We start from the raw sequence: 16,704 nt of genomic DNA on the forward strand, positions 1-16,704 counted from the left end.
AAGCCAGCAACTGCAAACATAGATGGTCATTGCTGAAAGAAGATGCAAAGGAGAAACCCAAGCTCTGGCAGTGCTCTTCATTCATGCACGACTGGCTCACGCTCTTTATCACATGCTCTGTAAAGTGGCATTCTCTTAGCACCATGAGTTCATTAAAAATATATATATATACACTGAGAAACGCTGAATGACAGTGGCAAACTTGCTTATATGGCTAAACACACTGGATGAGATTGTCTATTAAAGCATGGGTGACAGATAAGACTTCCTGCTAGACATCAATGTCAGACAATCATCTGGCCCTAGACATGGCTTCTGCACTGGTCTAACACAGTCACACATATACACAGAATTACATTTCAAGGCTGGACTGATTGTTTCATGATGCTACAGACCCCAGGTTAACCACTGTAGCAGAATCAATTTTGTTTTCTTCTTGTTCAGATACTGTAGAATATTGGCAATTGATGGTGCACATTTTATTTTCATGGACTGGAAGACACTAGCGGAATCTGCAGCAGGCTTTCTGGGTTAGGCTATATTATGGAGACATTATTTAGAGACATACTGTGAACTCAAACTTTTTTTTTTGTTCAAGTGAATAAAAAAATATAAAAAATAAAATTGGCATTAGCGCAAAAGCCTGGTAATGTCAACAGACAACAGGACCACCAATATCACAGTTCCTTAAGAGGCTACTGGAATCAAAGTTAGAAGAATGTAGGGGTTTCTTGTTCCGTAACAGGGTATTCCATGGCTCTTTTTTCACTCTATTTTTTCCAGTGGGATAAAGCCGTATCTCATTTACCGAAAAGCCATGTCAACATCTTGTTACTTTCCCCTCCAACTTATGACTGGAAATGTTTCAAGTGCTTCTTTTGTAAATCTCACCAGACTTTTTTTCACCATAGGTTGCATATATTGCTCCATGTCGCAGGAAAGTTTGATGATACAATGATCAACCCCAAACCTGGAAAACCAACATCTTTTACCACGCTGTTCCATAAGGCTTGTCTTGTAGATAATGTTCATAGTCCCATTAATCTGTAGACATACAAAGGATGTGTATCAAAGCATTGGTGATATTTTCTGTCCATAGATGTCCACTGAATTTCTGAGGAAGTGGTGGGTTGCCATGTACCATTTCCCACAAACTTAGCACATTTTGGTTGGTTCCTGGACAATGTTGGCACCCTCCAAAAAAAGGATAACTGCCAGCCATAAATATCCATAGCAGTAAGTGCTACCTCTAGCTGTGGGCCTCTCAAAATTCCTAGTGAGGATAGTCCATCAACAGTGGGTCAACTTAAAGAGATGTGCTGCTCAAAGGTAAGCCCACTGATAAGTGATAAAATAAAAGGCCCACTGTATAATATTTACATCTAGAGACTGGGCCAATATTTGGTCCATAAACTCAATTTTAAAAAATAAAAATCATATAGGAAGCCATCCAGTTCTTGGAGAATCTGTCCATCATCAGCTGTTAGTAAAGGTCCTTCCAGGGGAGGCCTCAGGCCTGTAGTCATATTTATTCAGTGTACTGGGGTAATAGGTTGTTGTGTATACATTTGTTTGCTGCAAAGGGTAGAAGTTGGTCCTGTCATCTGGTATCAAATTATTCTTGTTAAGTGTCTGTGAAAGAAAAACAAAGACATTTATAGAGAAACTGTCTCTTTTTGACCCTTTTACTGATTTCATTCACTAGCACCACTTTCTATTAGTACCTTCTCTACCTCTGAGAGACAAAAAATTTTTGGTGGCTCTGTATGGAGCCCTTCTGTGGATGGGACCACAGCTTCTGTTGGCTCTGCCATTGCTTTGAGGAATCTGAGCCAAGCCACAAAGATACAGGGATGTCGCTAAAGACCTAGAGTCTCTTACCAAGATGACATGGTGTTTGGCAGCCATCGTGCAGCCATGCTGGGCCTGATGAGAAGTAGCCAAACATAGTGGTTCCCTTCTACTTCTTTAACTGCTGCTCCCTCCCAGTAGCAATGTACCAAAGGGTATTTCTTTTCATTCTGGAAGAGCAGGTGCACATTTACCTGATCTCCATCTCCACTGGTAGATATCCAGGTTTGGACCCCCCGATATTAAGTGGGTCACTTCTGTAAGCTACAGTATAAGTAACAAGGCATGGTCACATTTGAGGGCAAAAAAGTTCCCAAAGAAAGTTAGAACCAACTTACAAGTAGTTGTGAATAGCATGAAGAAAAAATGGAGGTGAAATGCAGGTGTGCTTTTATTTGTTAAAACGTAAATAAAGGGTTTCCTCTTTTCTCTCTTGGTTTTCATTGAACCATATCACTGAACTGAGATGTTTTCACTCCCTCCCCTCCCAGTGTAAACATTCATTGTCCTCAACAGATATTCCACAGAAAGAGATGAAGACCCGGTTCAGGAAGAGGAGGCCACTGCAAAGGTTTACCTGTTGTCCAATAAAAGAAAGGGTAGAGGAAGACTTTCTAAAATAAGGTGGATGTTATTTGAACCCACATTCAAATAATACAAAAGTATTTGTTTTCAGGGCAGAAAATGTGTGTTCAAACTACTTTCACCATATTTAGAATGTATAGTTATCTTCACCTTCCATCAGACCTAGTCTCATTGAAAACATAGGCATGAGATTTAGACACAACTGATTAAAGTTCAATTTATTTCAGGAGAACTTAGGGGGTTACCGCACTTTGTATTCCCAGCGATGTATTAAGAGTTTGAAAATGTTGTAAAAAAACATCGCTTTAAAAGGGTTTTTGGATACCATGGCTTATAAATGGTTGGAAGACATCTTCACAGCTAAAGGGGCCAAACAAAGTGTGAACAGTATTTTTTATAACATTTTCAAACTCTTAATACATCGCTGGGAATACAAGTGCGGTAACAGCCTTAGTTGAGATTAACTATTGTTGCACTGTTATCAAGTTCATGGAGAACACTGATATTACATAGGTATTACATTTTTAGTCCGTTTTTTTTTTAATCTAAGGAGCATAGGGTGGTGTAGAGAGTCCTCCTGTCTTCATAATCTACCTTTGTAAGGTAGCTTAAGCTAAGAGACAGTGGCTACCCAGAAAGTGATTACCGAGTGAGTTTCACAGCTGAGTAGAAATTTGAGCTCACCCCGATCCCACTCCCCACGCTGGCTCTAGTGTGCCATTCGAATCACTGAGTATGGAACATGTTTGCATTCTGATGTTATCGCCAATGGCAGTTTGACTTAAGCTATATGTCAGCCATCTTGGGGCACTTTACATAGCAACAGCCCACTCCTACGTACTAATAATTCTAAGGGGATCTTCTTAAAGCAGACTCCCTAACAAATAACCTTAAGGCTGGTCTGCAGGCCATGCAAGCAATATTAAAAGTTACTGATTCGATTCTAGACAGCATCTCTGAATCTTCCATGCCAAACCCGTTCAAGCCAGGTGTCCCAACTACAGCTCTTGCTCCATCAACAGAAGACTCCCCTTTTCAGCCACAAGTTTGGGCAAAAGCAAAATCAAATATGACTAACGCTGAAATAACGCCAACAGGATCAGGAACATCTTTACCAGACGCGCAATTTCCAAACACCTTGGATTTCCCATTGCTAGGTCTATCTACAACTGATGCATCCTCAGCCTGCCCCTATCAGGCCAGGAACAGTAGTATCTACACAGACACTAACAAGGACCTGGAAAAATATTAGAACTAGACTAACTAAAGAGGAGAGAGAATTCCATCAGCCTACTTACATGGAATAAAGCTGGGTGGAGAAACATAGCAACAGAGGCTCTTAGGCTCTGTGCTTACTTATTCACATGCAAGGTTTGCAGACAGTAATTTATTGCCTAGAGAGGAGCTTTTTGGGTATGTAGATGCATGCATATTAACTGGGGCATGGGCTAAGAGCCTTTCAGAATGTTACCTCCAACATGTGAAGTGCCTAAGTACATTTCGGCAGCCTCCATGTTTCCCTGAAGCATTCACGGGTCCTTGATTTCTCACCACGGGCATCCCCACCTTCCTGCTTCTTCACATATGACACAGAACAGAAATGTACCCACCAGTGCTACAGGGGGATCGCACAAATTAATTCTTATGTTCAAACAGTCTGAAGGCCAAATTAAGTGAGTCCTTCATGATGGCTTCTCTCCTTACATTTCTATTAATAAGAACTAGGGGAGGGGTTGGAGAAACACTTTGGAGTTGCTGTTTGTACTGACCGTTCCCTATTGGGACAAATAGGTCTGAAGGGAGGGGGTTAATTATATTGCAAAACCATCACAGAAGGAAGCTTTGAATTGTTACTCCTCCAGCCCTGCAGTCCCAATCCTTTCCACAAGGAGCGATCAATAGAAACGTAATGAGATGGGAGATCTAGTCATGGGTCTCCATTGTCTCATCTGGCTACATACCCCCTTCGAGTGTAATTATTCTCACCCCCAAAGCACAAATTTTTCACTGCTGCTATTCTATGCAAGGCCTAAATTAAATGCCTACATAAAAGTACATCAAATCAGATGCTGCTGGAGGGACGTGTTCAGCACTGCAATTTAAAACTGTACACAAGAGATGAGGAACTGTGCCCACAGCAGAAATGAAGAACTGTTGGGTTTCTTTAATCCAGCCATCAACTAGAAATCAAAAAGCTGGAGCCTTCAGAAATAATAATCCAATCTGACCAGGACGCACGTGCTTGGAACCTAAGTATGAAAGTTTTTCCAAAGGGAAAATGATTGACGCCCACGGCATGCAAATGACTACAGAAATCGTCTGTGGAGGTGCCTAACACCACCATGATAAAACGGCAGAGGAGAAGGAGAAAGAATAAACAGATGTAAGAGAAGCATTAGACTGTCACAGAGAAGAAAGTGGATGAAAAGCCCACTTAATTCTTTAGAACCACCTGAATATGCTAGACATGGAGTTCTGCCTGGGCAGAATGGATTTTTCCCTACCACGACACCGTCTGAGCAAAAGTTTAGATATAACTTCACTACCTTTAGTCCCAAACCTCACAGACCAATTCCTAATTAGCCATTACAAAACCACAGTTCTCGTCCTCCTCAGACTTCAATACATGCAGACTGCAGGATATCCTATAAAACCCTCAAATCCATTAGTCTCAGTGTTTCATTAGCAAGCTTTACATTTGCAACTCCCCTCTCCCCTTTACTGCTCAGTGATAACTCTTAATTAAAAGAATTCAACAACTGTTCCGTTGCTTCCTTGCATTATGAAAGGGCCCCGGACGTCTTCGCTGAATCCTGTATAAACACATTTTTCAAAATCTCATGCAGTTAGGCAAAAGAAGACATTTCTTAGTCACAGAGAAAGGTCCAAACAAGCAGGATCAGTGTGCAAATAACTTTATGTTCTCTGGCAAATATATGATTTGGCTTCTTGTTCCTAAAAATATTATTTGGAAGTATATCTTCATCTCCATGGAACTTACTTTGACATGATTATAATTCATACTCCAGTCTGGAGTCCAATGTATGTTCCAGTGAACTTATGAGGCTCTTGTGTACCTAGCCTACCCCTTTAACGTCAATGAAGGGATAAGATCTATATATAAAGCCTGGCTTTAGAAATTAAAATAGAGAGGGAACCTATCTTAGACAGGAAATGCTGGAATTATAAAGCCGCAGACAGATATGTAGATAGAGGTATAACAGTGGCTTCCATCAATGTTTCATTGAGTTTCATTCACAGAATACTTAGTTTTATTCAGAAGGCTCACCATCCCTGCTTGCATGGCCACTTGACATTTTAAATTACACCCTCCCCTCTATCCACACACATTTTGGACACTATCCGGGTAGACCATCATTTGAAGGATGATGTCTTTTTCACATGCGGTTTGGGTTTCAAATTGTGAGCAGGTAAGGAAGAAGAGCTGCTGCTAAAGATATAAGATCAGTGGCCTGGGGGGGGGGTTTATCTTGTTATTAGTAAAGCTCTGTCATGTTTATTTCCTGTATCTATCCATCCTGAGCTCTCCAAGGCTAGTTCAGCAAATGACTCTCTGTCCAAAACCCCATTTTTCAATAGAATGGCTGTGCACAAGTACACACTTTTCTTTCTCCTTAAGAAGATTTCCTTTACTGCACGATGTTTGCATATGAGTATGCAGTACCTGCCACACAAACTCATATATGCTAAAATTTGGTGTGGCCCATTTGGACACACCCAGAAGAATGAACAATGAAGGAAAGCATCACTGCCATGTCTTCACTGAAGATAAGTAATTGCATTCTCTCTCTCTCTCTCTCTCTCTCTCTCTCTCTCTCTCTGATCCAATTATCCTCAAGCAGAGTTCCACTCAAAGAATGGAGCCTTCTCTCTTCCTTCTGTAGCCTACCACGTCCTTTGATGAAGTACTTCCTTTAGGGTTTGGGGACTTATAGGGAAAATGCTGGGTGAATTGTGAAGGGAGGAAGACGTGAAAAGCACCCCCCTCCTGCTCTCGCGCCAGTGACAAACAACCCTATAACCCAAAACTATGCCCTTCGTGGAGTTTTCATCAAAGTTCACGATCGGCTCCACAGCCGTCAATGGCTCCCAGACCGTTCAGTGGGTCACTCTACAACGTAGCGTTTCTTCATATCAGGTGTTTTGAGGAGTTTGCTTATAAATCGCTTTGTGCTGCACAAGGGTTCATGAGATATTAAGACTGGAGACAGACAACTGCTTCACAGCCATCATTGTTTATGCTGCAAATGGCTAGTGCTGCTACTGTCATCTCAGGTCAAAGAAATTTTGCACATTTCTGAAGCGCTACACAAACATGCAAAGCCTTTTTAAAAGCAGTAAATGGATAGGGAGAAAATGTGTGAACATACCAGTACAAAACACGAACCTATAGAACTGTGTTATATAGAGTCAGACCCTCGATCCATCTAGCTTAGTATTGATGTTCCAAGTTCTTTATTATTACAGTCCATGACCAGTATATAAATAAAGGAAACATTAATTACAAAAGGGATAAAAGTAATATACAAAAATTCATTAATAAACACAGGATAGTCCCAATGGATACCAGCTAAAAGTAGCTTAGTATTGTCCATCAGCCATAGTCAGATGCTCTTCAGAATCTCCAGCAGGGAAGGGTCTTCCCCAAGAAGTGCTGCCTGATATATTTTAAGTGGGGATACTAGAGATCAAACTTGAGGCCTTACGCATGCAAACTGTGTACCACACCACTAAGCCAATACTCAGTACTCTGAAAAACTATGATCTACATTCAGCCAGAAGGTAAAATAATAAAAAGCCCTCATCCTGTTTTTAAAAAGCTACAGCTGAAGCCATTCGCTGTGCTTTGAGCTTGCTGACAGTCACCACAGGTGGCCTGCTTCCTACCACAGGTTGTCTGCACAGCAGCCTGCAAAGATGCTGAGTTGGTGAATAGCTGTTAATATTCCACAGAAACTTGACAGAGACAAACATTCAAAGCCTTAAGTGGCAGCATCCGCTGATCTTAAATAAGATGCATGTGACTAGCCTGACTGGGTCGCTGCTGCCATAAGGTAATGACACCTCTGTGAGATGCATCGGTGCTCTTGCCAGTGTAATCTTCACTGCATGAGAGCCACACCCCCTAGCATGGCTGACTGCTCAATTTGACTCGGCCCAATGAATTAAAGAGGGTCAGGGAAGACACTAATAGCTTTCGACTAAGCTGTACTGCTCAATCCTTTTTGTTCCTCCTCAGTAGGCTCCTTGCTTTCCCTTCCTAGCAGGTTTTATGTAAATTGAGCATCCCTTGAAGTGATATTTAAAGCTGTGGGAATAATACGGTGAAAAGAATGCCACTTTCCCACCTCACTCCCTTAAAACATCCCTACCCACATATTTCCTTTTCATACCCCACTCCCCAAAAACATGTATTGTCACTCAAGTGGTGAACATTCAAAAATGTCACTTTGTATAAGGTAAAAAAGTCTTTCTTACACATGGAATTCACCAGTGGTTCAGTCTGATTTACTATTTTTAAAGGGGGGGTGATGCTTGAAGAGGTGGATTGCTAATCTAGTTGATTTCCTCAGCTAAAGCTGCAATCTTAAACACACTTACAGGGAAGTAAGCCCCACTGAACTCAATAAGATTTACTTCTGAGTAGACATGCTTATGATTTGCACTGTTACTCTCTGAAAGAAAGGGACAGACAGGAAACAAAAACACATAATACATCAATAAAAAAGTTTCAGTATTTTAAGAACTCTGCTGAAATTGATCAACTTTTGATTAATGGCTCAACCATATACAATTATTGGCTCAAATAAATACTGAAGGGTCTCCAAGAGAGAAAGAAGGTCATGCTTCCAGACATATCACTGATTTTGCCAAGCCACACATGGGGATAGAAGAGTAGGAAAGGGAGAAAGCCAGTGAAATTGAACAAGCAGCATAACAAATTAAAAGATAGAGGATTGCCATCTTGTGCTCTCCAAGAGATAGAAGGACAATTATCTACAAGCACATTTCTGGCCTAGCCACACACTCCTCCCGGGGGTGGAAAGTATGTTTTGCTATCTCTGCCTTGGCAAAAATAGAATTTTAAAAGTAGGTGTTATTTTCAGTAGCAGTAAAAATGACCATCCACAAGGGAACAAGACGTTGAGAATTCGGGTAATGCTTTGGAACATTACACCTTCCTAGTTTTATTTCTCATTTCACAGTTGGAGGGTGCACAGATTTTTTCTAAGATTACCACTTAATCCAAAAAGATTATTTTTGAGGGGGTTGGGCTGGGGAGAGAAGAGGCTCTGTGTCCCCATCTCCAACAGTGATATTTTGCTACAGCAAAGGACCTTGGATGACTAATGAACTACATGTCACATTATCCAATATCTCTTTTGCCAATGGTACTGCATGCAGCTAATGCAATTGAGACTCATGCTGTTGACAGAATGAAAGTTATATTGTGGAGACATCAATGCCCTCTTGGCTACCACTTCTTCAGTCCCTCCTCCTCAATTCACTGTTTCCCAAGCACTTTTTTTGCCATTAAGTCACAGCTGACTTATGGGAACCCGTAGGATTTTCAAGACAAGAGACGTTCTGAGGTGGTTTGCCATTGCCTGCCTCTGCATCTCAACCATGGCAATTCTTGGAAGACTTCCATCCAAATAATAGCCAGGGTCAGGGCTGAGAATGTGGGATTGGCCCAAGGTCAACCAGCATGCTTCTATGGGGCGAGTGGAGATTTGAACCTGGGTTTCCAAGGTCCTGGTCTGACACCTTAACCACTAAACCATGCTGGTTCTCTTTCCCAAGCACTAGGAACTAGTAAAATGGGGCCAGTCCATTATAGTAGACTGAATATTGACTTTGATGTGAGAGTCTTCAGTTCAAACCTGTACTCAGCTATCAGTCTGACAGGGCCAATAACGCCCCTCTTTTCCTAACCCAGCTCACAGTTAATTGTGAAGATAAAAGTTAGGGAAGGGACCACAGAAGGTACATGCTGTGATGATAATTCTTCCCATTTCCAGCACCCTCCAGTTTTTCCTTTCTTTTTGCCTCTTCTAATCCTGCCTGCCTATAATCCTGACAAACTCTTTACTTGCAGTCTGCACTCCTCTGGCTTCAGCCATCTTCTTCTCTCCTTTAGCTTCCCTTCTTTCTTCTGCCAAGCAGGAAAGGACAAGCTCCCATCTTTAACCACCTCCTCCTGAAACTGCCTGAGACCCACACATGGGATTCAAATCATTATGGCCAGCCTTGCCATGCTACCGGAGACAGGGTCACCTTTTCTTTTCATCACCTATGATATTCAACAAACAGAATGAGTAATTGCAGTGTGGCAGTTTCATTTACAGATATGGAACACTTTGATGGCTTTACAGAGGTGTGTCCTGTGCCTAATCTTTTGTAAAAGTTGCAGTGGTTGTCACAAGCAAATTCTCTAACTAAAATATGTGTTGTGTAAGGAAGTACTTCTACACAGTCTTTCAGGGTGGCCTACACATATGCCATATTTGGGGATTTTCTAAAGTATATTTATATATTTATTTTTTCATGTAGCTTCAGGCAATGTACATGGGATTCCCAGGAGGTCTTCCATCTGGGCACTGACCAGATCCAACCTGCTTAGCTTCAGCAGGATAGGTGAATCATGTGCCCTGGGACACCACCCAGTGATTTTCAGCTCCTTTCCTACTAATTCCTGACACGGAGTTGGATGCAACAGAGTCCTGGCATGAGCTGAAGACACGTGTGCTCATGCAAGTGGGGGTTGGGGTATGTGAGTTTCACCCTCATCCTTTATCTGCAGCTTCCAACACCACATCCCACTCTGTTCTAGTCCTCTAAAATCACAGGACACTGGTAAGGGGGGGGGCACCAAGACCTACAATAGTAAGGTACAAGCATGGGAGGGAATTGGGAACATCTGAGCCAGCTGAATAAGCCTTTGGTCAAACATTTGCCCTTCTCCTTTTTGCATTTAATAAGGTTTAGACTTGACCAGAGGCACAAGCCAAAGGGCTCTTGTCCTTGGCTCGCAGCCCACGCTTTGCAGCCTGTGACCTTGTATGTGCTGTGCCTGCAGAACCAGAACCGGCCTTTGACTGGGAACCTATTGAGCTGTACATTTTTGTTTAATCTGTATTGTTTATGTGTGTTTTGTAAGCTATTCTTTTTTAAAATAATTTTTTTATTATTTTCCTTTATTTAATACATCCACGTAAAGTCAATTTTCAACACTAAGAGTTAATAAAAGTAATAAAAAATCTATAATAAACATATAATGACTTCCCCCTCACTCTCTTCCATCTACAAATAAAGTGTATATACTTTTGCTAATTAAGATAATCCCCCTATTTATTTAATAGATATATATTTCTCATCTTATCTTATCTAATATTGTTAATTCAATACCTTAATATAATCACAATACAAAGTATATAAGAGAGATTAAATCAAAGAGTATCCTTTAAACGGTCCCATCAAAAAATGATTTTCACAATAAATTCTCCACGCCTCCCATTCCCCTATTTTGTAAGCTATTCTGAGTCCACCGTATGGGAAAAAAACAGGATAAAAATATATACATTAACTAAATCAATCAGGAGGCAGCAGGAAAGTTCCATCCCACATATATACAACTGTTCTCAGGATACCTGCCATAGGTATGCCTCTATCACAGTTGCTGCACATGAAGTTTGCCTTTTCAATGAGTCACCCTTGGACCTGAGTTCTTTTCCTGAATTGTCAAGCTGTTTTTAACCCAATTCGTATTTATGTGAAATCAGAATTTGTGTGTGTGTTCATCTAATTTGCCATTTTATTGTCCGTTCAAAGAACATATGACCTATAACTGCCTAAAAGAGAGGAAGCAAAATATAAGTAAATGGAATGTTTCCCAAACTGAGAGAACTAAGCAGCAGGATCCCCTAAAGATCTATATTGAGACCAATGCTATTTCATTTATTCATAAATGATCTGCTATGTATGGGTGACTGGTAAAATGGCAAAATGTGTGGATGACCCACTATTATTCACAACAGTGACTGTGACAATACTGACAAGGGGACCTCAGAGAGCTCCAAAAGGATCATTCCAAACTGAGCGGTATGGCAATAATTCCAGAACAGTTTTAATCTGTTGCAACAAAAAGCAGCCATCTGTCTAGCAGCACCTTAAAGACAAAAGCATAAACTCACCAGGGAAAGTAGGCTCTCAATCCCACTAAAGCTTATGCCACAACAAATTTGTCAGTCTTCCGCAGATTGAAAGAGAATCAATGTAAGTAATGCACGCTGGAACCAAAATTTCTAACTTTCCTTGCACTTACAATGGCAACTAACACTCCCTGCAACTAACCCTGAAAGAGATCTTAGGGTCCTCACACGCAGATCAAAACAGGAAGGGCAACTAGAGTACAGCAGCAGAGGGAATGCAGATCCCATGGTGGGATTATTTTAAAAAGGGATTGAAAAGCAGCAGGATAATAATGTCTTTATGTAGATCAATGGTACAGTTCCATTTGGAATACTGTGTATAGTTCTGGGAACCACTCGCTCAATAAGAATATTGTTATTTGGAATACGGGAAGGTGAAATATCAGGGAAGCTGGAGCACCCGAGAAAAGCTCTTTAGTTTAGGCAAACAATGGCGAGGTGGGAAGGGGAATTTAAAAGGGGACTAAGCAAATTCCTGGCCTATTGACATTATAGTATATGCACGTTGTGCTCAAGACCTTTGGTCAGATGAGCCTGAAATAAAAGGAAAGCAAAGTATATGACCACACCACCACCAGATGCTGGAAGGTAAACAATAGCAGGAGACTCTTGTCTTTATGGCTTAAGGGGAGCATTTGGCCAGCTACTGTTGTAAATAGGATACTAGATAAGATAGCTCCTTTAAGGATCTGGTACATCAATGAACATCTTATGTTCTTATGAACATATGTTGGTCCATCCAGCCCAGTGCTGCCCATGCTGACTAGCAACAACTGTCTAAGGTTTCAGGCAGAGATTTCCCCCAGATCTGCAGTATGAGATCCATTTAACAAGAGATGCTGACTGAACCATGCAAAAAAGTGGGGGGGGGAGTATTGTAACACAGTGCTGTGGCCTTTTAATCCATAGTGTGAAGAAACCTGTGGGTTTTCTTAACAATCTGCATGAGATTTTGAGATCCTGAATGTTTTGGTGTAGAATTCCCAGACTCCCGGATGCAAAGCCCAACCATGGATTCATGAAATTGGTTAGTTAGTGGGATTTCTTCACTTTGATATTTTCCCTCTGTCATGAGATCCTGCCCCCTCTCAGCTGGCTTCATAAGAAGAGTGACTTGGTCAGCCCAAGCACACTGGGAAGGTGTGCCTGGTGTGTCATGATTACAGGCCGGTGTGGGGCATGTGGGTCTTCTGGAACTCTCACTTGCAAAACCCATGAGCTAAAACACCAGGTGCTTACGTTTTATACGCTTGTACTATTAAAATGCAAACGACTTGGCTGAGCTGAGAATGATGCAAAAAACTCTGCCATAATGCATGGTGTAAACAACTTGTATTACAATATGCATTTGTGCTGAACAAAATATAACACTGTCAAAGCAATGAAGAAACTGTAGCTAATTAATGAAACATGAATCGCTTATTAGAGGACTTGAAAAATTCCCTCCCACTCTTGGCTAAAAGATCTGACAACAGACTCCAGAACATAAATGACAAAAGGAAAAGGCAGGAGGGAGACAAAAGGACAGAATTGTTAAGTTTCCCCTCTCTTAATCAACAGCATCCTGCCATGTTATTGTCAATGACATAATCAATGGGCTAGTGCCACCAACAATATTTACACCCCATCTGCATTAATATTCAGATGTACTTGAATGTCCGAGTCACCCTCACACACGTACCACCCCACTGTCATTAAATCATCCTTAATTTGAAATATGCTACGGTTAAAAAGCACGGGCAAAGCTGTTTAATTAACGGCAGGCTTCTGAGCAGAGAAGTTGCAGAAGCAAAAATTAGAAATAAAGATAGCTACGGAAATCTTCCTGTCATTACAGACTAAATGATCCAGAGAACACCTTTGGGCACGTTCAGGGGCTTGTGCGTGCCCTCCAGTGTGATGTGACGGTCAGAGTATCAGACTAAGATCTGGTTGCCATGAAGCTTACTGGGTGACCTTGGGCCAGTTACATACTTTCAGTTTATCCTCACAACAATCCCGTGAGGTAGGTCAAAGTAGAGGAAAGAGAAAATATATACAATACCCTGAACTCCCTGAAGGAATGGAAGGATAAAACTGTACAAATTTAGTATGTCATTACATGCTAAGGAATAATTTGTTAATCTAAAAGGTTATAATTATATGTTTAATATTAATAGTTTATTATATGTGTGTACTTGGGGTAGCACAAAGGGCATACAGTAGTCCTGCAGCTCTTTTAGTTGATGGTAATTGCAAATAATAGCTCTCTGTGAGCTGCAGAAAGAACATGACTTGACTGAACAAATCGCGCGTTGTGGACTTACCCGGGCCAGATCTGAAGGGAAAAGGGGGTGCCCTCAAGGCAGGGGGGGCTGCACTCGCCGCGCGTCTTGCAAGGCCCCGCCAGCCCCATGGATTACTGGCGATCAGGGGGCGGCACAGGGGAGTGACGTCAGGCCAGCCGCCTGACCCCCACACTTCTCCCCGCGCCTATTAAAGCGGCGCACAGACTGGCCGCTGTCCTGTTTGCGTGTGGGATGGCGGCGAGACATGATTCCGTGTCTAACACCGGTTTCTCATAGATTATGCTTCATTAAAATGTTTCATTAAATGCTTATATGTCTGCTCCTGGGTCTACAGCACTGGTTCCCAACCGGGGGTCCACGAGAACTAAATTAAGGTCCGCGAAACAAAGTTATAAACCCATAATAAATTAATCTTTTCAATTAAAAGTTTTCTATTATAAAAAAAACATATTCAAATATTATTCTAAGTTTAATGTTTAACTAACAGTTATGATTAAAGTTTATTTTCAAATTCTCGGAATTTTTATTTTGAACCTTGGGGTCCCTGCACCGAACAAAAATGTCCTAGTGGTCCCTGGTCAAAAAAAGGTTGGGAACCACTGGTCTACAGGGTGAAGAAAAACAGCTAAGTTGTAATTGTAGCTGTCCCTGAAACTTTCTGTGTATTCAGCACTGATGATTTCTTCAGCCATGTTTAGGAATAAAGAATGCTTATAAGTGCATGTGGGAAATGTGAGTGTGTGTGTGCGTGTGTGTGTATAAGGCCTAAGTATCATCAAGCATCTCACCCCTTGGCCCTGGAACAGGTGTTCCATTATGGCATGGCACGTGAAGTTCTGGCACCTCTCTGTGTAAGCCAAACCTCTCCTCCTCACACCCCGCCTATATTGCAAGATAAGGAGAAACCACCCTGGAACAGCCAGGGACAGGCTGAGCCGAGGAGCCTGGCAAAACGGCAACGAAGATGTCAACAGGGAAGATCTAGTACCTGACAGTACCACTGATCCAATCCTCAGGAGTTCAGCTCATGATCCTCTAGATGACTATGATTTCCCCAATCTTCAGGTTTCCTCCCCCCCAATCATCCTACACTTCTTCACATAGACTAACATTTTAGCACATCTTTACAAACAGCACAATAAAAATAAGGACAACTGCAAGATGAAAGTGGGAGCTTAATGGCTTAAGGTTGAAGAGGTAACAAGGCGGAAGAAAGAATACTTGTTTTCAAAGCACTGCTGGCAAGTTGTAATGGACTTTAAATTAGTGAACTGCAGTACAGGTGACATTTCTTTTCACTTCATGCTGCTGATAGGCCGATTACTAGGGGTTCACTGACACAGGAGAGCTGTAATTAGGATCTCCCACAGGATTAAAAAATTAGCAAGCCTGTGTGGTTACTTTGAAGATCAGAGAAATGGTGCAGGGGAGAAGGTGTTCATCATGTTCCTCTTGGGCAGCTTCCCTGAGGTAAATCAAACATACACACCTAGCTACAATTAGCTCCAAAGGGGTTAAAAAAGTACACACCCCCCATACCCACTTGGAGCTAACTGCAGTTTTGGGGGTGGAATGATTTACATCAGGAAAATTGCATGAAAAGAAATAATTAACTACCCCAGTATGACTGCTCTAAATGTCAAAACAGTGGTGTGGGCTGTTACAATTGGTTAAAGAGGTCACAGATCTTCAGCATATCAGAGCAAAAGAGGTAAAGGTAGTCCCCTGTGCTGGAACCCCTGGGGTGACATCACATCCCGACGTTTACTAGGCAGACTATATTTTATGGGGTTGTCTACACTTTACCCTCAGCAAGCTGGGTACTCATTTCACTGACCTTGGGAAGACGGAAGGCTGAGTCAACCTTGAGCCAACTACCTGAAACCAACTTTCGTCGGAATTTGAACTCAGGTCGCAAGCAGAGCATATGAATGCAGTGCTGCAGCTTACCACTCTGCACCACAGGGCTCCTATCAGAGCAAAACCCCAACTGCATTTGCTCTGATCTGCTCATTCTTTACTCTCACTTCTCCTTTCTCTCTCCATTATTATTATTTCTTCTTGGATTTACGCTTTCTGTAATCATGGGAAAGTTGTAGGTTACAGTGAGTCTTGACTGAATGTTATTCTATTGCTACAACAGATTATGCAAATATGTATATTTTTTAATTAGGCATAAATAATTCAGTCACATTTTTCTGCAGTGGCCTTTAAATAATGACTAAACTGACCACCTTCCCTAATAAAGCGGGGTCTTTTACTTTATTTACAGTGCATTTCTTAATGCCCTTCTCAGTACTGCCCAAAGGACCAGCCTGCAGTCCTATTCATGAGTAACCCATATGTGTGTGTGTGTGTGTGTGTAACGTGCCATCAAGCTGCAGCTGACTTATGGCGACCCTGCAGGATTCAAGGCAAGAGATGTTCAGAGGTGGTTTGCCATTGCCTGCCTCTGTGTAGCAACCCCGGAATTCCTTGGTGGTCTCCCATTCAAGTACTAACCAGGGCTGACCCTGCTTAGCTTAAGAGATCTGACAAGATCAGGCTAGCCTGGGCCATCCGGGTCAGGGCTGGTTCCAACTACAGGTTTTTACACCCACATTTACAGATCTCTACCCCCACCTTCCGTGTGCTTGTCTTTACCATACACTTAGACACTAATAGTCCCTTGTCCTGTGGAACCACTGTGAGGACAGAGAAGGGCCTACCATTCCCAGGTTTCTCTGGGAAAAGCCAAAGATGCAGGA

At 41.8% G+C, this 16,704-nt stretch overlaps 1 protein-coding gene across 2 annotated transcripts in view; it reads right to left on the reverse strand.

Moving 5' to 3' along the window:
* Window positions 1-779: 779 nt before the first annotated feature.
* SEMA5B (semaphorin 5B) overlaps window positions 780-16,704 on the reverse strand; it is a 347,995-nt gene continuing 332,070 nt past the window's right edge. For both annotated transcript variants that reach the window (XM_056861450.1, XM_056861451.1), the window contains exon 22: window positions 780-1,632. In XM_056861450.1, the coding sequence (XP_056717428.1) occupies window positions 1,477-1,632 (156 nt within the window). In that variant the 3' untranslated portion in view covers window positions 780-1,476. The remainder of the gene's footprint in view (window positions 1,633-16,704) is intronic.

This window comes from Euleptes europaea, chromosome 15 (assembly GCF_029931775.1).
Source record: "Euleptes europaea isolate rEulEur1 chromosome 15, rEulEur1.hap1, whole genome shotgun sequence".
Classification (NCBI taxonomy): Eukaryota; Metazoa; Chordata; class Lepidosauria; order Squamata; family Sphaerodactylidae; genus Euleptes; species Euleptes europaea.